This window comes from Antechinus flavipes, chromosome 2 (assembly GCF_016432865.1).
Source record: "Antechinus flavipes isolate AdamAnt ecotype Samford, QLD, Australia chromosome 2, AdamAnt_v2, whole genome shotgun sequence".
Classification (NCBI taxonomy): Eukaryota; Metazoa; Chordata; class Mammalia; order Dasyuromorphia; family Dasyuridae; genus Antechinus; species Antechinus flavipes.
Genome location: NC_067399.1, coordinates 158,667,605 through 158,690,415, shown reverse-complemented (window position 1 = coordinate 158,690,415; position 22,811 = coordinate 158,667,605). Strand labels below are relative to the sequence as shown.

Here is a 22,811-nt window from a genome sequence, read left to right as displayed (position 1 = left end):
TCCGACTAGACCAATTTAAATAAGCTGTTATTGCCACAAAATGGGAAGTGAATTTTAAAAAACAAACACTAACACTTTTTTTGATATGGATCTATAAGGTTATCAGTGTGCAAAACTCTCAGTTTGGAAACTTGCTCTAATGATTTAGATCTACAACTCATCTATAAGTTATAGTCTTATTGAATTGCCTGAAATACAGAGAAATTAAATGACCTCTCTATAGTCATATAATTATTTCTAAATGAGTTAATAATAGGACTTAATAGAACTTAATCTATCCTGTTGTCTATAATAGCACACTGTCTCTAACAAGTATAAATCAATTACTACAAGGAGACTAAAAGTACCCAAAAATCACCTTAACCAGCAAGCACTTGATCCCCTTGCCAAACAGAGAGCTATGACAGGTATATGTTATCTTACTATTCCCTTACTTTTTTTGAGCATCAACTTTTTATTAGTCAGTCTTGTAAGATCCTTTCCAAAGTCCTCAGTAAACAAGAGCAAATTAAGAATTAAGCACCTCTTCCTTCCCTTTGTTTTCAGTTATTATTGTGTTATCCAACTCAAGCAATCTTATCCCTTCTTTGGTCTTTTTCTTTCCCCAAGAATAGCTAATACTATAAGAACAATGGTAATAATATCAACAATAAAAATATTGTTGTTGTCCTTGCCTTTCCTTTTCATTCTCTGATTCTGACTTTTAAAATGCTTACATCCTTCTTACAAGATCATGATACATGTTTGTACTCATCCTTTGTAATTTGCCCTTGTTTCCATCACCTTTATCAGGGGTGCTTAACTAGTAGTCCATAGATCCTTTGTAGATTTAGGTGGGGGAGGGTATTGAACTTAGATGGAAAAAACTACATCATTATTTTCATAAATCTTCAGTTTTCTTTGAAATCCTATGTATTTTATTTTATGCACCTAAAAATATTATTCTGAAAAAGACTCCAAAATTTTCACCAGACTGCCAAAGGGATCCCCCTCCAACACACACACACACACACACACACACACACACACACACACACACTAAGAACTTCTGTTGTATATGTATTCTTTTAAAAATCTAAGATCTTTGGTGAGTTTTTCATATATCTATATCATTCCCTTCTGACAACTCCATTTTTCCCCAATGGAATTATTTTGATTTTGATTCTCAATATTTTCTATGCCTCCAGGCCGGACTTAACTCTGCAGAATTATAGTCCACAGGATCTTATGTATTCATTCTCTAAACCCCTTGAAATTTACTCCTTAAAATCTGCCTACTTGGGTAAATCTGACTGTGCCTAGTTTTCTCTCCTCTTCTCCTTCTTTTCCAAAAAACCTGGAAAGGCGTGGTCACATCTTTCTAAGGTTCCTATCATTTCTACTCTAGCAACCAGTTAGTCCCTGTTGGTAAAAATCAGAATCAGCACATTTTTCCTTGATGAATCCTCCACATCTTGAAGGATAAAATTATCATTAAAGCAAGATGAGAAGTTATTAGATACTCTCTTTTGAAAGAAATATATCTAACAAAGGGAGGAAAGATTATTTACTCCAATTTCTGGAGATGCAAATAGAAAAGGATACATATAATCGAAAAGTCCTTATCCCTATATCATGCCTTTATACTAGGCATATAATCTACACATATGGAGGACTAAATTAAAGATTGTGGATTTATCAGTGCAATTGTATTTACTAATGAAGAAAACAACTTAAAGGATGTGTCTCATTGATGCTGGATGAATAATATATTCACACAGAAAGATAGCCTTTTGACAAGAAAACTAAATTAAGGTATTTGGCCATTTCCTTCTCTTGGATACCATGTAGTTACTTTTGACATTATTTGTTGATGAACTTTGGCAAATGGGATGTCTCCTCACATAATAACCTGTCTTGTTAGTGTTGCCAATCCCATGTGGTATGATAAACCCAGAAGTCCTCCTGTCTGCAAAATTGAAAGAAAAAGCATATCAGCCAAAGTATATCTTAAATAAAAGTACATAGGAACATATCAATCAAGTCCTAGTGGTAAGTTCAGCATTCTATTTGTCAAATACTTCCATGGCAGCTGAGGCTCCAGGTAATTTCTTATATAAAAAGGAGAGACAATGGCAGCTTCTCCAAATATGGTTGTATCTGCTACATAGTCATCAGGAATAGAGTGATATGGCTAGAATATGAGTTTACATGCTTGTCACCTGGAAATTTGCAATCCAGAAGAAAATGGTTAAGGAGGCAAAAGCCTTTTAGTTTATATCATATGGGGATTAATCAAAGAAACTGAGGATGTTTAACACATTAGAGAGAAGCATAATAGAGAAGTGAGGAGAAAGCAAAAGAAGGAACAATGGGTGAAAGCTGAAAAGAAACAAACATAGACTTGATATAAGAAAAAGTTTTCTAAGGAAGTGATCCCCAACAGGATCTGCTGCCTGCATATGTTTTATCTTCTCCCTTACTAGAGGTTTTCATGTTTTCAAGCTTTGCCTGGATAACCCTTTGACAACTATGTTGCAATTGTGGGGAGGTAGGGAGTAGATTCTTTTTCATGCATGGGTGAAATTAGATGATAACTGAGTGCCCTTTCAACTCTGCAAATATATCATTCAGTGATTAATTGTACATATTCACAAGATACATGGGTGGATTCAGTTGTACAATCTGTAGAATGATTCCTATCTTTATGAAATCAAAGTTATATATAAGGAACAAAATCAGGCTTCATTAGCACGAAGTCCTGCTAACCGAATTACCAGCCCAGACATGTCAGAAAGGTTACCTGCCTACTTCATATTACTCACTTTTACACTTTCTACATTCCCATCAAATTGGACAACTAGCTATTAAAACCAAAAATGTTATCTCCAGCCTCCCTGCATTTGCAGGGGCTGTATTTTATTCTCCATATGGGCCTTTATGAATCCTTCTTTTCTTTCATGTGACTCAGGTGCCTCTTCTATGAAGTCTGCTTTGTTCTCCTCCTAGCAAACTCCAAGTTGATAGTGTTATCTTACTTCTTTGATATTCCTACTGCATTTTGTTTGGATCTTTCCTTTGTAACTATCACACCAGAGGCTATACAAAGTGTGGGTCAGGTGTGCTGAATGTGTCTTATACAAATTGAAGTATCACACTCTGTCTTAATTTCTGCTTATTCTTGTAAATCAGAATAAACTCATAGGAGGCAGTGACTGTCATTCTTAGACTCCCCAGCACTTAGCACAGTTCTTAGCATAGAGTGGATTTTGTAAGTGTTTATTTGAAGAGAATTTACATTTTTGGACATGGGCAATGAAGGAATTTGTTTTACTTGACTGCACATAATTATTATAGAGGTTATTGTTTCTTTTTTATAAGAAGGAGAAAAAAGAGAAAAAGTAAATGTTTTTTCTTGAAAAATAAAATAAAAACAATGCTAGATGGGGAAAAAGTGAAGAACTAAATTGAATAGCTCATCATATCCTTGAACTTATTTCCCCCAAAGACTCTCTTTGAGAGTGACCTCTTCTGGTGATTTGTATTATTGCATGGGGATTAGAATCTGGAATCAGGAAAACTCATCTTCCTGTATTCAAATCCAGCCTCAGACACTTACTAATTGTAAGTAAAGTAAAGTAAGTAAAGGGCAAGTCCTTTAACCCTGTTTGCCTCAGTTTCCTCATCTGTAAAATGAGCTGGAGAAGGAAATGGAAAACCATTCCAGTATCTTTGCCCCCCCCAAAAAAAAATAGATTCACCAGGAGTTGGTGAATAATAAACCCACCTATTGATTTGGATCAGTTTATAAATGTTTATTAGGCACTATGTTCAATTCATTGTGTTATGGACTGTGGAAAATAATAAAGAGACAAAAGACCTGATCCATACCCACAAAGAGTCAGATTCTTCTTTCCTCCAGTGAGAAATAGATGGGCCATAGAATTCAGACATGGAAAGAGCATTAGTTATCATCTAAAGTTCATCATCCTCATTTCTACTATATTTCAATCATTTCAGTCATATCCAATTCTTCATGACCCAATTTGAGGTTTTCTTGGCAAAGATACTAGAATGGTTTGTCATTTCCTCCTTCAGCTCATTTTACAAATGAGGAAACTGGGGTTAACAGAGTTAAGTGACTTGCCCATGATCATACAGCTAGTAAGTGTCTGAGCCAGATTTGAATTCAAGTCTCTCTGTCTCTCTATATTTTACATTCTATCCAATGTACCACCTATCCTCATTTTGCAGATTATTTTTTTAAACTGAGACAACTTGCCCAAAGTGACAAAGATAGTAGAGTTTGGATATCTAGAGGACCCAGATCCTCTTTACCCAAATTTTAGGGCTCCTTCTGTTACTTCATAGCATTGCTTCTCCCTTATCCCAGTATTACCAATACAAGATTATTTCAGTGGGTTCAACATGATACATACTCTATAACCTGGCTTGGGTCAAGCAAAGTTAACAGGTGAGAATGGGAATGGGAGAAGGGCTATTAGAGGTTTCTCCTATCAAGTCAACATATAATGAGAATACAGCCAGAAGTGGCCTAAGCATGGTTTAGTTTAACATAATGCAAGCCTGGCTGGACCCTATGTAGAATCCAGGAGTAAATAAGGCAAAGAACTACCACTTTACCCTTGCTGTCACTTCATCTCTGGCCTTCCTAATACATTTCAAAGACTGAGTAAAGTTTAAGAACTTTTGGTTTTCAGGACCCCTAATTTGTTTTTGTTTTTTTTATATATAAATTTTATTTTATTTAATAATAACTTCGCATTGACAGAATCCATGCCAGGATAATTTCTACACGACATTATCCCTTGCAATCACTTATGTTTCGTTTTTTCCCCTCCCTCCCTCCTCCCCCCCCCAGGATGGCAAGCAGTCCTATATATGCTAAACATGTTGCAGTATATCCTAGATACAATACATATTTGCAGAACCGAACAGTTCTCTTGTTGCACAGGGAGAATTGGATTCAGAAGGTAAAAAAACTCGGGAAGAAAATCAAAAATGCAAATAGTTCACATTCATTTCCCAGTATTCCTTCTTTGGGTGTAGCTGTTTCTGTCCATCATTTCTCCAATGAAACTCAGTTAAGTCTCTTTGTCAGAGAAATCCACTTCCATCAGAATACATCCTCATACAATATCGTTGTCAAAGTGTATAATGATCTCCTGGTTCTGCTCATCTCACTTAGCATCAGTCCATGTAGGTCTCTCCAAGCCTCTCTGTATTCATCCTGCTGGTCATTCCTTACAGAGCAATAATATTCCATAACATTCATATACCACAATTTACCCAGCCATTCTCCAATTGATGGGCATCCATTCATGTTCCAGTTTCTAGCCACTACAAACAGGGCTGCTACAAACATTTTGGCACATACAGGTCCCCTTCCCTTTTTTAGTATCTCTTTGGGGTATAAGCCCAATAGAAACACTGCTGGATCAAAGGGTATGCACAGTTTGATAACTTTTTGGGCATAATTCCAGATCGCTCTCCAGAATGGCTGGATTCGTTCACAACTCCACCAACAATGCATCAGTGTCCCCGTTTTCCCGCATCCCCTCCAACATTCATCATTATTTTTTCCTGTCATCTTAGCCAATCTGACAGGTGTGCAGTGATATCTCAGAGTTAGGACCCCTAATTTGTAAGGAGAATAGGAAAGGGGAACATTAATCAAATGAATAGATGACCCTGGGATAATATAATAGTTGGATACCTGAAAGATAGAATGGTATGGTGGTAAAAGTACTACATTTGGAGTTGGAATACTTTGATTCACAACTTGACTTTGCTTCTTATTATCTGTGTGACCTGGAGAAATCCTCTTCTCTCTGGAAATCAGTAACCTAAAAAATGAGGAGCTTCGACTAAGCAATTTTTTATATTTTGGGTCTATGCCCTGATCCTTAGTTCTTAAGGAGAGACTCTCTGGCCAGGCTCACCCTTAGCATTGAATGGTATCAGAATATCTAATCTATGGGCTACTGAACTATACTGATCTTATTGCCTAGTCCCAAACATTCCCAGGAGAATACAAGGAATAGAGACTCTTACTCAACATTTGCTTTTGAAAGTTGGAAATCTATTCAAAAAAGGGCTGGGTTATTTGACTGGGCCAAAAAAAAAATAAGATAACAAGCTTGCAACAGAACATGATGATTGAGCACATCAGTGTGAGATGCAGGGTCTGTCTCCCAAGGTTGATGTCCTGTGCAATGACATGCTTCTGAAATGTCACATCTCGCTGTGACAGTGATGGGTTAGCTGAAGGCTATTTCAGGAGGTTTTTAGTCCTCAGGGACTTGGAGCAACCAGCTGGTGGGCCTGTCAAATTGCAGAGGCCTCTCCCTCCCTATAGGAAACTTAATGGGGCTGAGAAACAGAGCCTGGAATACTTCCATTTCAACCTTACTATGATGGGTCTTAAGCTAGAAATAAAGGGGGACAGAACATGAGAGCCATCTAGTGGTTACTGTGGCTGGTGTTTTATACAAGTTATTCCTGTCTTAAAAGATGGCTACACATGTCTTCTCCAATAGTATCGTTTTAGCTTGTACTAGTAGCTACAGTTTACATACACACACACACACACACACACACACACACAGTTGAATGAAAGAATAACGAAGCAAGAAGAAATTTCCCCCAACTTTTCCACAAAGATTCACAGGATAAACAACATAGTGTCATAAAAGGAAAATGAGAAGAAAATAATTTGAGTCCATGATTTATTGCTTATAGATTATGTGACTTTGGGCAGGACCCTTAATCTTTCTAGATCCCAATCACTTCATCTACAAAGGAGAATGGAAGTAGCTACTCTGATGACCCAAAGGGCTATTATGAAAAGTAAATGAAATAATGTGTTTTATGTATGTAAAAGCAAGATTTGTGAAGAATTCTTTACATGTGAAATCTTATTATCTGTAAAGTTAAATAGATCTAGTTACATCTATATTATCTATACATATATGCAAACACATGCACATTATATATTATATTAAATAGATCTAGTTACATCCATATTATATATACATATATGCAAACACATGCACATTATATATTATATTAAATAGATCTAGTTACACCCATATTATATATACATATATAAAAACACATGCACATTATATGTGTGTATGTGTGTGAGAGTGAACATGTTTTTCTAGTGTATTTTAAAAGTTTTTTGGGGGACAGTATTTTCATAATTACATCTGTATCCAGTTCTAATGATTAATCACATTCATAGGTTATTTTTTTCCTATCTGAAAAACCTTCCTTTCTGCTATTTTGAACCAATGTCCTTTGAGTCAAACTGCTTTAGACAAGATGATGACACTTCCACATTCCCTTCATAATAGCTTTTTAAAATATAAAATTAAATGTAGTTAGTAAACCCCCTTTAGGCTTCTGTGTTCTAAACCAGCAAATCTACTTCCATAAATATCCTTTCCATATGACATCTTCACATCTCATCAATTTGGTTCCTCTTTGGTATATTTTATTAATTTCTCCTGCTACTCTTCTTTAAAATATAGGCACAGCATTCCAATAAGGTCATGGCTGATTCCAAGTAAACTCAAAGGATTACTGCCTCGTTCTGCTGTGTTATGATCCAACTGAGACAATGTCATGAAGGCATTCTGTTTTAGGTATAGAAATCTGTCAGCTTTCTTAGCAACTGATTCACATTCACTTTACGGTCACTGATAACAGATCTACATGCCAGACACATAGACAGAAAGTGAAAAAAATTCTTCAATCATCTGAAAGTTTCCAAACCATCTTTATCTTTGACAGTGGTTGTTCAGACCTGCTTCCTCTACCTCTCTTATTCCCCTTGCCATTCAGTAACTGGTTGTCTTGTCTATAACTTAAAATCTGCTCTTTGCCCCTATTCAGCTTTATTCTCTTTTTCATAAAACATTTCTTTAGTTTATTGAAGTCACCATGAATCCTGCTCTCATAATAATAGCTAGTATTATTAGTCCAGAACTGTGATTTCACTAGGGAGAAATCCTTGGTATGAAATCTTTCTCCACTGATCTGAGCAATATCTCAACTATCATTTACAATCTGAGAGTTTCACAGTGGCATCTGTGGTTGTACCTTAATAACAAAGCTAGAGTGTGTCAGGCAACACTTGAACTTAGGTTTTCATAGTTCAAGCACAAATGTATTAACTTTGTCATCTAATAAGTTATTAAAACTTCATCAATGTAGTCATTTTGTGTTAAAAAGCAATATATTAAATAGCAGCATAGTTCTATGGAAAGAACACTGATTTTGGATTCAGAGACCCCGAATTCAAATCCTGTCTCTGATGCTTACTCCTTGTATGGCCTCAGACAAGCCATTTACCTCTGTGATTCTCAGTTTTCTCATCTGTAAACTTAAGAAGTACTCAGTAGTCTCCCAGTTTCCTTTTGACTCTATATCAGTGATCTTAGCTTTGAGGCCATGGAGAATATAACATTGTTGATCCTGAAACACAGATTATTGCCCTCTATGCCCCTAACAATAGTCTTGTATGATATGAGTCAGTGTTCTCTAATTCTAATTTCAAATTTTGAAACTCAAATTTCAAGTTTTTGAAATTTATAGACTTTATCTTTCTGTATTTCACTTAATAGCTTCATTTAATAATAGCTAAATCTAAATAAATAATAAATGCTATCTATTCTCTTCTCTTCTCAAAGGCTTACTAATCTGATTCATTCATCTGATTTAAGGGCACAAGGAGTCCCTACATATCTTGGAGGGCTCAAAACAGCCCAAAGGCAACTATCAGTGGGAGATTCATAGCATGGACCCAATTTTTCCTGCTTCTTAGTGAAAATGTTATCTAAAATGGAAGCCAAAGTTTTCCTATAATTTTTGCCCTCATCTATTTAGACCCTTCATGTTATTTATAGCTTAGATCCTTTTGCTAGAAAAAAATTAAGTTGGTCAAACAGAATTTATTTTTTATGATCCAAGACTTTAGGTATGTCTGGAGATAATGACAGGGAACGGACTTATGATTTGTGGAGAACTCCCAAAAGAGGAAACTCCCTCTGTCAAAGCAAGTTGGTATCTTCTCTGCCACTCAAAGTGTTAGGGACTTGCTTAAAACCTTAAAGAGCAGCTAGGTGATACAGTAGATAGAGAGTCAGGCCTGGAGTCAGGAAAATCTGAGTTCACCTCTGGCCTCTTCAGATTATTACTAGTTGTATGATCTTGGGCAAGTCATTTAACCTGTTTTCCTCAATTCTATTATCTGTAAAATGATCTGGAGAAGGAAATAGTAGACTACTCCAGTATCTTTGCCATGACCCTAAATGGATTATGAAGAGTTGAACATAATTAAAAATAACTAAAAAACAATAATAAAGTCCTAAGAACTTAAATAACTTGCCCAAGATCACAAGTCACTTTGTGTCAGAGGTGGAACTTGTCCCCAGACTTCAGGTCAGGCTCTTTGTTTTATATATGTAGGTATATGTATGTTGTATGTGTGTATGTATATTATGGGTGTGCATGTATATATATATATGTGTGTGTGTTGTATGTGTATGGTTTTATGTTTCTCTATATGTACATATGTGCATATAGCCATGAAATGAGAGTTTGCTGATCTCTTCTACTATAGTCTCAAACACTGACATTGAACTATATTCTGTCTGAATTTAATGATTTCACAAGTTTCTCCCATTGAGGAAATCCACTTTACCACTACAGATGAACAACTATTCTACAATTTCATAGTTAATCTTAGATAATTTTCTGAAGTACTAAAACATGCAATGACTTGCCCAGAGTGGGTATAGACAGACTATATCAGAGGATAGATTCAAATATGGCTCTTGGTGACTCCAACGCTCACTCTCTGTCTATTATAGCACAGTGCTCCCACTAAAATTATCACAGTCATTTTTTCCTTGTTTCCTATGAGTTAATAGAGATTAACAGTAACAGCTATGAATACCTTATGGGTATTAAATGATATGTTAGCAGGCTTTGCTGACTTGACAAACTCCAGTATTTTTTTAATGATTCCTCCTCACTCCATTTGGATCTTCCCTATTTTCATCCTAGAAATCCTTCTCTCCATCATCACACAACTGAATCTTTTTGCAAACACAGAAATGAGATAAAAACTATAAAGTCAACACTTGCTCAGAGCCATCAATTTTCATTCTTTCCTCTTTATGAAAGAGGTAATATAGGGGAATATGGGGTTTCTTTTCCTAAGGTGTTTTTCCTCCCCTAGATTCTCATCTTTATTTTTTCCAATAATGGAAGAACTTCTAAGCTTTTCTAGGGCCCTTGCAAGTTACACACATTCTTTTTTTGTTTTAGTTTCCTTGACTGAATCCTTTTGTGATTGAGTATCACAACTTTAATTAGCTGAGATGAGCATCCTAAATCACTGAGCAATGAGAGATATATAGACAATTGTCTTCATGATGAAATCATATGCTCTTCTGAGCAACTAAGGTCCCAAAAAGCTATTCTATTCCCTTGCTTTTTCTACAGGTACCATTGCTAATAAGTCCTCAAAAACCAGGGACTATAGAGCTCAGATTCAAAGCATTCATTTTGCGGGGTTTGAAAACAGCGTTCCTTTTTTAGTTATTGGTGTAGGGGAATATAGAAAACAGGCTCAGATTTCTGTCAAGACAGAAGGAAAAAGTATGTATGTGGGGAGTAAATGCAAACATATATTTGTGTGTATTTGTGTGTGTATGTGTGTGTGTGTGTGTGTGTGTGTGTGTGTGTGTGTGTATTTTTTTTAAGTTGACTTTGTTGACAATGCCCAGGTTTTTAACAACATTCTTCACTCTTCTAAAATTTCTTTTCACATTGCCTGGTCACATTACTCCTATCAGCTCATGCTATCTCTAAAAATCAAGGCGCTAAAGCTCTCATAGATTCCCTCTCCCTTCCTTCTCTCAGTTGAGACTCAAATTTGACTGAAAAATTGAGGCCATTAACCAAGAGCTCCCTCTTCTCCTCTCTGCCTTATCTCATCATTTAGATGACTTCTTCTACTTTTTCCTCCTCAACTCATCTCACACAAAGAGCTGGCCATACAGCTTGCCAAGGCAAAGCAATTGCACTCTATCCCATATTCTACTGTAGACTGTTCCCTCCATCATCCCCATTTTCTCACTTATCTTCAATCTTTTTTCAATTAAAATCATGTTATAAATATGCTAATGTCTTCCCCAACCTCAAAAAACCCTCTTTTGATCCTTCTTCATCTCTGCTGTCTAACTATATTGCTTCAGTCCTTTGTGACTAAAGTCCTTGAGAAAGCTATCTATGATATGTGTGCCCACTGTTCTCCTCTCACTCTCTAATAATATCTCTAGAATCTGGCTTTCAACCTCATTATTCAACCAAAACTGCTCTCTCTAAAGTTACTAATACCAAACCCAATGGCTTTCCCTCAGCTCTCATCCTTTGTGATCGCTCTGTTGATCATCCTCTTCTCCTTAATTATCTTTTCTCTCTCAGTTTCCAGAATCACTCTCTCCTGCTTATCATCTTCTCTAACAGACCACTTCTCATTCTCTTTTGCCAGATCTTCATTCAAGTCATGTCCACTGCCATGTCTCTGTCCTGTGATTTCTCCTCTTCCCTCTATCCTATTTCACTTGGTGATCTCAGCAGCTCCCAGGAATTTAAGTATCATTGCTATGCTAATGATTTTTCAATTATTTATCAATCTCTAAATAGAGACCTCTAGACTTGTATCTCCATTGCCTTTCAGACATCTTGAACTAGATATCCAGTAGACACCATAAACTCACCACATCCAAAAATAAGCACATTACCTAAGTTCTCCTCACTTCCATACTTCCCTATCATTGTCAAAGATGCCACCAGTCTCCCAGGCTTAAAAGCTAAATATCATCCTAAATTCCTCACTCTTAACCCCCCCAAAAAAAATCTGTTGCTAAGGCTTTTCAATTTTGCCTTTGCCAAATCTATCAAATATGACTCACTTCTTTCCTTTGATACTCACACCACCCTGATACAGACCTCATCACTTTGCACCTGGACTATTGCCAGCTGGTGGTCTATCTGCATAAATCTCACTTTTCATTCAACCCCCAAAGTGATTTTCCAGAAGCAGAGGTCCAACCATGTTAGTCTCTGTACTTAAACTCCAATGGCTTGCTTTCACCTCTAGGAACAAATACAAAACCCTGCTTCATACCTTTCTATCCAGTGACAATGCCTACCTGTACAAGATATTTTGTCTCTCAGCTACAGGAATCTTCTCAAGCTGTCTTTTATGTCTGAAAGGCTCTCCCTCCTCCACTGCTATTACTGATTTCCCTGGCTCCCTTTAAGTCCCAATTAAAATTTCATCTTCTATGGGAAGTCTTTTCTAATCCCTCTAAATTCTAATATATTTCCTCTTAATTATTTTCCATTTGTTCTCTATATAGCTTATTTATATGTAGTTGTTTGCATATAGTCTTCTCCATTAGATTGTAAGCTCCATGTGAGCAAGGATTTTTTTTTTTTGCTTTTCTTTGTTTCCCTGGAATTTAACACAGTGTCTTGAACATAGTAAATGAGCATTGATTGACTGGCTGACTTATCGGGATATACCAAAGATAGCTGAATCTCCATCTCTTTCTCAACCTTACCCCAGGACCATTAGCATAGTACTACTGCCCACAGGTTCTGATTATTACTTTATGTAAATTACATAGTAAAGAATTTGTAGCTTTGATTATGATTACATAACTAAGATATCTTTTCTTTTCTCCACAGTTTATATATGATGAAAAAGTATCTTGGTAAGTATAATTATTTTCTACTTTCTAATTTCCTCCTCTTTGATTAGCTCAACTAAGTAAAAGGCAGGAAATATGTAAAGAAGATTTTTGCACCTTAGACCTCAAATTTTATTTAACTGTATACATGTAGTATTGCCCTCTTTCCCTGACCTAATGCAGTAGAATATAAGTTGCTTAATTCCAGCAATTCCATAATTTAAAAAAAAATGTTCACCAATACCTAGCATGGTGACTTATACTTACTAGACATTTAATAAATGTTTATTGAGTTGAATTGAAACAATATAGTTGCCATTGTTCATTCAAGCAACCCTCCATCAAGAAATGAAGCTCTTCCATGCTAGGTATTTATTGATAAATGATCAAAAGATATGATCTGTGCCCAAAAGGCTATAAAGTCATGCATATCCTTTGACCTCATACCACCATTACTAGATTTGAAAGAGATTGGGGGACAAAAAGGAAAATGACCAATGTATACAAAAATTATTCATAGCAGTTCTCTTCTCAGGGCAAAAAAAAATGGAAATTGAGGGGATTCCCATCAATTCAGAAATGGCTCAATAAACTGTGGTATGTGTTTGTGATAGACTATTATTGCTTTATGGGAAATGATGAGTCGGATGCTCTCAGGGAAAAACAAGTCCTCCATGAACTCAAGCAAAGTGAAATGTAGTGTATACAAAGTAATAGCAATGTTTTGGAATGATCAGCTGTAAATGACTCATTCTCAGTAGTATAGTAATCCACAACTGCTCTGAAGGACTTATAATGAAAAATCCTATCCATATCCAGAGAAGGAACTGATTATGCCTGAATGCATATTGAAGCATCTCTCTCTCTTTCTCTCTCAACTTAATTTTTCTTGAGAGTTTTTATTTTCATTAGGATGGAGATTTTTGTTTTCTTTCACAACTTGACTTTTATGGAAATGTTTTGTATAACTTCACGTGTGGTTTCTTAATTGTAAGTGAGAATAAGGAAGAGAACCTAGAACTTGAAAATCTTTAAAACAAAATTTTTTTTTAATTTTTTGAATGTAACTGGGGAAAATATTAAATATAATAAATTAAATTTTAAAAATTAAAAATTAATAAATCCATGAAACTCATAAAAAGAAGGCAGTAAAAGAGAACTTCAGGCTATACTCTCATTGGATTATTATATTCAAGCCATCTATCTTATAATTGGTAATGTAGTAGGGACTACTAACCTGTGGTCCTGTATAAAACAAAGAAAGCCCTAAGTATTTAAAGCTTGTGAGTACCTTTTCAGTTGGGTCTTTTCAGTCTAGTAATAAGAAATAATGTCCTTTTTATTTGGAGATACATTTATTTCTTAAAAGAAACTGAGTCCATGAATTTGATTGGCTTTAATTCATTAAAATAATGCTTGATGATCAAAATGTTTTTATAGCTTTTTTTAAAAAAAGAAAATCAACTCTTTTGGAAGGAAGGAAGGAAGGAAGGAAGGAAGGAAGGAAGGAAGGAAGGAAGGAAGGAAGGAAGGAAGGAAGGAAGAAGGAAGGAAGAAAGGAAGAAAGGAAGAAGGAAGGAAGAAAGAAAGAAAGAAAGAAAGAAAGAAAGAAAGAAAGAAAGAAAGAAAGAAAGAAAGAAAGAAAGAAAGAAAGAAAGAAAGAAAGAAAGAAAGAAATCATTTTGTAACCAATGATAAATAAATGGAAAAACAAAAAAAAATTACACTTGAGTCAAATGGTTAAATCCCCATGTTTGACAAAGGTTCTAAACTAGGTCAAATATGCTATGATAGACATAAAAATTCAGTGCATAGTACAATCTAATTAAATTTTCTCAAATATTTGACTTATCAAAGTGGACTTACCAGAAATATCATTTCATCAATATGCTAGATTCTCAAGGAAAGACACTATGAGTACTCAATGGAGTATGTTATTATATGGAATTGAGATTAAAGTAGTAGGAAATTAAATTGAAAAAGACAAGAGAGGTACCTGCAATATAGTAGAAAGACCACTGAACTGGAAATCAGGAGATATGAGTTCTAATTCTGGCTCTTACCACTATTGAGCTCATAAATCTAAGCAGAGTTCATTCTTTCTGGGTTTCAGGTTCCCCACCTGTAAATAGAGTATTAGAATTGATGATATCTTCAAGCTCTTTCTGCTCTAAAATTTTAGGGAAAAACAAACCTCCAAAGTCACTTATCAATTACCCCTTTCAACACATGAAACAGTAGATATTTTCAAAATGCATTGTGTTCATAAGAACTCCTGTGATTTTCATAATTCCAAGGAAAACACTGTTCCATCATCAGGCTTCCTCAATATCTGCCCCTCAAGATAAATAATAGAGAAGACAGGAAGAAGAAACTATTACAAGAGACAAAAATCAGAATTTCTAAAGTGTCTTTCTATATTAATTAGATTTTCTCATTATGAAGAAAAGAAGCCTAAGAGAGTGATTTAGTACTTCCTAGGCTCAGTAGGAGTCCTAAGAAGAATGAGCAATTCTCTATATTCTTCTCTTCTCCCCACCCCATTACCTCCATTTTACAAATAAGTAAGATACTTAGAGAAGTTGAATCAAAGGTGACATTTGAACTCACCTTCACCTCTACTTAAGTACTCAAATGTTACTTCCATATTCATGGCATTGCTGAATCATTATAAAAAGCCGAATTGAAAATCCAAAGGTTTTCTCTTACCCACTACTCTAGGAGCCCCATCCTATCTTTTGGGTAATTTAATATTTCTTGGAACATAAGAGTGTGTCCATTCCCTTTCATTCCTAAAGTAATATCTCCTAAAGTCTAAGGTTAAAAGTCTAATTCCCAATACTACAGCTAAGTATTCCAGATTCTTTGGGAGAAAACAAAAACCAAAATCCCTGGCATGAGCAATACAATTGGTGTTCAACAGGTGATATTTAACTAAGAAAGGGGTGCCAATTCGTGGTTACGCATTTTCTAGCTTGGGTGGTGTTTGAATCATGAGACACACACAGCTGTCATTTTCAGAGAAAAATTGTGTGGGTAGTTTCCATGGTACCCAAATACAAAATCATTCTAGAGTACAAACCAGTACTTATCATAGAGAGAAACATTGGTCTGGGAATTTTTCGTGAGGAAACCTGCAAGCACAGGCAGTACAACTAACCAACCCACATCTGAAATATCTATCTAATGATTATTCTTTAGAATAATGTTGTTAGTCATAGCTAACAAACTAAAGGATTAAAGAATAGAAATGCTTTTTTTATCTTTTTTTTCCAATTGAAGGTTGTAATCTGGAAGAGAAAGAATGATTATAGAATGAATAACATTGAGATGATACAAAAGAACTGAATTTGGTTTTCTGATCCATGACTTTTGGTATGAACAGAATTAATGTATCTCATAATGAAAGGAAAAGATCTTTAGCCTGTATTTGAGCAATCACTTTCTACTTGTCAGAACTATCTGAAAAATGAAATGAATTCTCTCAGGAGATAGTTTGTTTCTTCTCATTGGAAGTCTCCAGGATGACTACTTCTCAGGGATAATGGAGAGGGGTACACTTGCTCATACAGGTTAGAACAGATAGCATCTTAAAATTTTCCCAACTCTAAGATTCTGTGCTAGGTGGGAAACTTAACAAAATTAAAATGACTCAAATGTGACATGGAATTAAATACCATAATAGAGGTAAGTACCTAGGAATTTTTAGAAGAAAAATAACAAGAAAGAAACTCAAAGGAAACCTGCATAATTTTGGATAATAACCCTGCACCTTTGCATAGTTTGCAATTAATAAATAAATCAAACTTGCAAATACAAAACAAAATGATAGAGTCTCATAGGTATCATGATCCAATCTGATATGATCACTGTGTGGAATCAGATTCATAACTGTGTTGGAAGACTATAGCTTGTTCAAAAGAAATAGATTTAATGAAATGAGAAGGACAGGAATAATCTTGTTAAGGAACTATATAGCTCTATAGGAATCCATAAACCTGAGGGAAGAAACACAATGTTGAGCCCTTCCTTGGATGACTATAAAAGGAGAGAATGGAATAAAAGTGGTATTGTGAGAACTTAAAACTGACTATCTAAGAAGACCAAGGAAAGCACGTGCATGGTGCTTTCCAAATTCTAATACTATGATCTCTGTATCTCTAAACCAGCACAGAGGCAAGACACAAGAAAGATGAAGCAAATTCAAAGTTTCAAATAAATACTAAATGTGAAATTATGCTAAAAATATAACATATGATAATTTCATTTTTTACAGACTTACACACATATAGCCCCCATACACACTTGTCTTTTCTGTCCCTACTGACTATTTAATTAAATTTTGTTTCATAATTTGCCTTGCTATTACTTAACCACCCCCCACCCAAGGATCCCTCCCTTGTCTGCTTCCCTTACCTTTTGCTTCCCTATCTGTCCGTCTTATTTCTTTATAGATTTTGGAGGGTGATATACTCTTCATGGTATATATGTAGTGTTGCCTACTGAACCCATAATTTCTTAATGACCTAATTGGAATATCATTGCTGAGATGACAGAGAAAGAAATTAGAATACCTATTCCAGACTAACAAAGGTCATAAATTCATAGAATTTAGAACTGGAAGGGATTTAGAATTAAAAATAATCTGAGAGATAATTTCATCTAAGTCTTCCATTTTATAAAGGAAGAAGGTGAGGTCCAGAGAGGGGAAAATACTACTCAAAGTCAATAAGGTAGTTAAGCATCAGGACTGGGATTCATTCTGTTTCTTGATATCCAAATGATGGAAATCTTGGAAAATTGACTTCATTATAAAAGAACATCGAACATGGTCAGATTGTATTGTTAAGCAATTCACAAAAGCTTCATGGAAAAAATATGTATAATTCCATAACTAAAAGATAATTGGAGTTTCTCTAATAAGAATTTTGGTTGAGATTTTTTGCTATCATTACTCTGTTCAAAACAAGAAGTCAAACAAGGAAAAAACAAGCCCAATTCTTGGGGAAATGGTATAATGTTACAGAGAACTAAAGAAAGAAAAGCTACTCGATTTCCATTTTGTTTCCATCTTTTTCTAACAAGAAGAATAATCTGAATCCTGAAAAGTGTAGAACACATATCATTGAGAAAATTGAAACCCAAGAGGGACAAATGGGAATAAAAGAGCACCTCGCTTTTTAAAATGAATTCATCTCCAAGCCCAGACAAATCACAAACCAGGATACTGAAAAAAATGTTCAGATACAATCAAGCTGACAATCATCATGAGAAATCATATACATTGGGAAAGATAACAGGAGATGGAAGATAGACAAATTTTGCTCTAGTTTTCAAAAAGTTGGGAGCAGAAAATGTGTAGAATTCCAAATGACAGAAACCACAAACCTGAAGGTTTTACATGAATTTTATATTTAAAACAAGTACACTGTCTCACAATATTATCTCCACCACATCATAAAGAAAAAATAAGGTTATGATAGTGTAAATGTGAAGTAGTGACATAATTATGTTTCCCAGGTCTACTACAGTATATCTTGATTTCAGCAAGACATTTGACAAAATTTGTCCTATAATATCCTTATCAGCAGAATAAAGAAATGTGAGCTAGATTATCAGATAATATAGTAGTTTTAGTCATAGCTAGCTAAGAATCATCACATAAAGAATGGTGAATAATTAGTTGATATAAAACTGAAAAAAAGTTTCAAATGGAAGTACCCTGAAGAATCTGGTCAACATCTTATCAATGAATTCTAAAATTTGAGGATTGTAAGGGACCTCAGGAGCATTCCAGTCCAAGCCATACATGAAATAAAGCCACATTATAACATACTCAACAAATAGTTGGCTATTTTCCCCTTAAAACCTGCAAGAAGAGAGACTCCATCACCTTTCAAAGCAACTATTCCAATCATAGAAGAAATTCAATAGGGATAAATATAAATGCCTGTGTTTAGGTAAAAACAAATCAATTGTTCAAACATGAGACAGTAGGTATCCTATCTTCATATATGAAAAGAACTGTGATTATAGTTTATCACACTGATATGAATTCATTGTGACAACCGCTAAAAGCTAATACAATCTTATACCCTTTATTAGAAATATTGTGTCCAGATTAAGGGAATTAAAGGTCCTACCTTCCTGTTAGTATGCTCTGATCAGAACACATTTGGAAAATAATTTATACACCTAACACTCTTTAAAAGGAACGTTTTTATAAACCACAATGGGTCCACAGGAAAAGGGCAAGGATAATTAAGAGACTTAAAAACCATAACTTAGGAGAAACACTTGAGGCTACTAAAGGAGTATAGTCTCAAGAAAACCAAGAGACACGATGTTTGCCATTGAATATTCAAAGAGCTATTATATGAACAAAGAATAGACTTATTCTGTGTTCTTCCAAAAAGCAGAAATTAGATCAGTGGGTGGAACTTATAGGGAGACATATTTTGCCTCAATATATGAAAAGATTTTTCATCATTAAGAGCTAGCAAAAAAATAGAATGGACTGTTTTCTGAGATAGTGAACTTTCTACCAACAAAAGTGTTCAAGAAGAACTATTTTCAGAGATTTTTCCTGAAATTCCTAAAGCATTGGGTGGGAGAAGTGATTAGATGGACTCTAAGGTGACTTTCAACATTAAGATTCTTTGAAAAGTTTTATAAACTATTAGAACCTTTTATAAGTAGAAAAGTAATTTGAGCTATTTAATAATCTCTGTGGTTAATACTCTGATTTTATTAGGTTTTGTTTGTTTGTTTTAATTACCTGATTAAAAATTACTGAGTCTATAATGACCTAGTTTTTACATCTCTGAGATAATATATTAGATCCTTTAAGCATCTTAGTGGTAAAGTCATTCACAGTATTAGTAAATCTTTTCCATTAAAATAGATGATCAAATTCCATCCTTCCCAATTATACAGGATATCCTAAAAATCTTCATGGATTTTTAAGCTATTAAATCCTGCATGTTTACTTGCAGGGCATCCCTATTGGACTAGGAGAATAACAGTCTTAAAACTAATTATGAATTGATCTCAGGGAGGGAGAATATCACCCTACCTGATCATAGAGAATCTGAATAACTAGAATCCAAAGAAAGGAAGGATTGTAAAGCAGAAAACCGCCTAAGAAAACTTTTCAAGTCATAAGGGAATTAATAACAGTTTAAAAAGCAAAAAGAAGGAGAATTTATGTCACAACATAAAAGAAAAAATAGAAGTTCATGGAGGCTGATTTAGGCTATGTCCTTGGGTAAAAAAACATGAGTTCAATAAATTCTGGTCATTGAAAGCAGGAATAATGAGAAAAACCCTGAAAAATATGAGAGGGTTGTAGCCCAAAGCTCTTTTTTACTTGCTGTGGGTTAAGGTTAAGGGTTAGAAGAGCCTCACCAAAAATGATAGTGGTTTCTTTCAAAGTTTGGGACCAAGGAGAATTACTCATACAGAATAAGATTAGGAAGGTTGGAAAGGAGCATTGAGAATTATCTCAAAAGCTGACCCCGGTTATCATAACTATACTGAATGAATGTATAGCTATTTTATCTGCTTATGATTGGTTTGTACCCTGTTCCTCACAATGCAGGAAAGCATATTTTATATTTTCCAGGCATTATAATTTGGTGACTCTTCATGGAGAAAGGATATTACAGAACTAGACAGGATCCAGCATCACAGTCTATGAAAGAAAAGAGTCCCCAGTCTTGCAATAATTTGAATAGTGACAGCATAACTGACTGAAAGGGACAGCTGTTGGGTACAGTGGATACAGTGCTAAGCTTAGAATCGGGAAAAGTCATCTTAATGAATTCAAATCTGACCTCAGGCACTTATTAGCTGTGTGACCATGCAACTCATTTAACCCTGTGTGCCTCAGTTCCTCATCTGTAAAATAAGTTGGAGAAAGAAGTGACAAATCATTCTATGATCTTTGCCATGAAAACACCAAATGAGGTAACAAAGTATGAGACAACTGACAAATAACTGAACAACAAAAACAACCATTAGGAAATACTTTGCAATAGTTCAACGCACTGTCATGAGTCTCATGTCAGAAATTCAGCTTAGTCTTGTCTTAACATGGGAAAACAAAGGAGGCGTTCTAAGTACATTGTAACTATCTGATGATATGATGCAAATCCCTACTCTATGTGATAGATAGCCCAAAAGCATTGCCTTTCAACTTGTGTCAGTGTGTTATACACTATCAGTTCCTTAATAAACAGTAGCCAATTTTGCTAAAGGAGGTTACATGATCTGATAAAGGACTTGATTTCAATGCTCCTCAGCTCACGATCAGCTCCTCCATCATGTCTACCAAAGAATATATTTTGAGGACACCTAGGATGGTATCATCTAAAAAGGAAAAGCACTTTAGACATCATCTGGTCCAGTGCTCTCAATGTTGTGAGTAAGGAAACTGGGACTCAGCAATTAAGCAATTTTCCTGTAGTCACTCAGCAGATAAGTTTTGGGCTGTGATCCAAACTACGGTCTTCTGATTTTACTAGTTTCACACCCTAACCCTAATTCTAAGCTTTTCTGTTTAAAGAAACAGAAAATATCATGGTATCTGCTATTTTCTTGGTAAAGAAAATGGCAGGGTTCATCTCCCCATCTCCTCATTTACCTATTTTTTAGGTAATAGCAACATTTTTATTTCAAATCTGTCCCAATAAAATTGCAATGGCTGCTTCCATAGAATACTTGAGGATACATGCTGAGAATCACTGACATTTGAAGAGCATTATCTCAGTTGGTACAGTGCCAAACCTGAAGTCAGATTCATGAGTTCAAATCTGGTTTCAAACACTTGCTATCTGCATGACCCTGGATAAGTCATTTAACTCTATTTACCTCAGTTTCTCATCTGTAAAATGAGAAGGAAATAGCAAACCACTCCAGTATCTTTGCCAAGAAAACCCCAGATGGGGTCACAAAGAGTCAGACATGACTGAAAAAAAAAACACAGCTAAACAACAATCTCCTTTGAGTATCATAGCCAGCATTAAACTGAGTATTAGAAATAGTGTTGTCACCCTTTCAAAAAAAGGGGGGGAAATTGAAACTCAGTGAAGTGATTTGCCACTATGATTAATTAGTAAGTATCAGAGGCAGAACTAGAATTTTGGTGTTTCTGTCTTCAAGTCCAATACTCTATTCACTAGGAGATACTGCCTCTCTTAGCATGGTGCTAATTAATCTTCAGGGCTAGCTCTGAATATTAAGTTGTGAAAGAGGGAAAAGCTTGTTTCCAATGTCTCTAGAAGACCTTGCCAACTTCCTTCATGCTGACAAGGCTCCCCAACAAAAGTGTCATATCTGAGAATTAAGAAATGGGGAGATGGATCATGCCAAAAAAATGACTGGTATCCAAAATCCAGTTTTGGTGGGGTATGTTTTTGGTTTGATACCCATCAGTTTAAGTGAAACCCAGGCTTCCTAGCTTCAGTATAGCTGTCCTACAATACAATATTTTGGGATCTTAACATATTCAGTGTGTTAGCTAGCACTCCCAACTCTGTATCATCTGAAAATTTGATAAGCATGCCATTTGTCCCTTTATCCAAGTAACTGATAATAATGTTAAGTATAGACCTTAGGATAGTCCATCATAGACTTCTTGTCATATTGACACTGAACTTAAACCATGAACTTACTGAGTTTGTCTGATCCAAGGCTTCTTAAACTTTTTCCACGCACAATCCTTTTTTACCTGAAAACATTTTACCTGAAAATACCTGATTCCAGGTATATATGTATATAAAATAAGTATTAAAAATTTTCTAAGAAATAAATCATAATTTCACAACCCCCACATTCAGTTACAAGACCCCACATGGGGTCTCAAACCATGGTTTAAGAAACTTTGTTCTAATCCAAATCACATCATCTTCTCCAGAAGAACACAATCCTGTCTAAAGCAGAAATGATAGTAGTCTGGTGTGACTTGCTCATGATGAAACTGTCTTGGCTATTTATAATCATGGCTTCCCTTTCTAAGAATTTTTCCAGAGATTGAAG

The 22,811-nt window shown here is 35.2% G+C and overlaps 1 protein-coding gene across 2 annotated transcripts in view; it reads left to right on the top strand.

Annotated features, from left to right (window-relative positions):
• The window catches only part of SLC24A3 (solute carrier family 24 member 3), a 744,046-nt gene that overhangs the window by 636,532 nt on the left and 84,703 nt on the right, over positions 1-22,811 (top strand). For both annotated transcript variants that reach the window (XM_051975857.1, XM_051975856.1), the window contains exon 8: positions 12,772-12,797. In XM_051975857.1, coding sequence (XP_051831817.1) covers positions 12,772-12,797 — 26 coding nt within the window. The remainder of the gene's footprint in view (positions 1-12,771; positions 12,798-22,811) is intronic.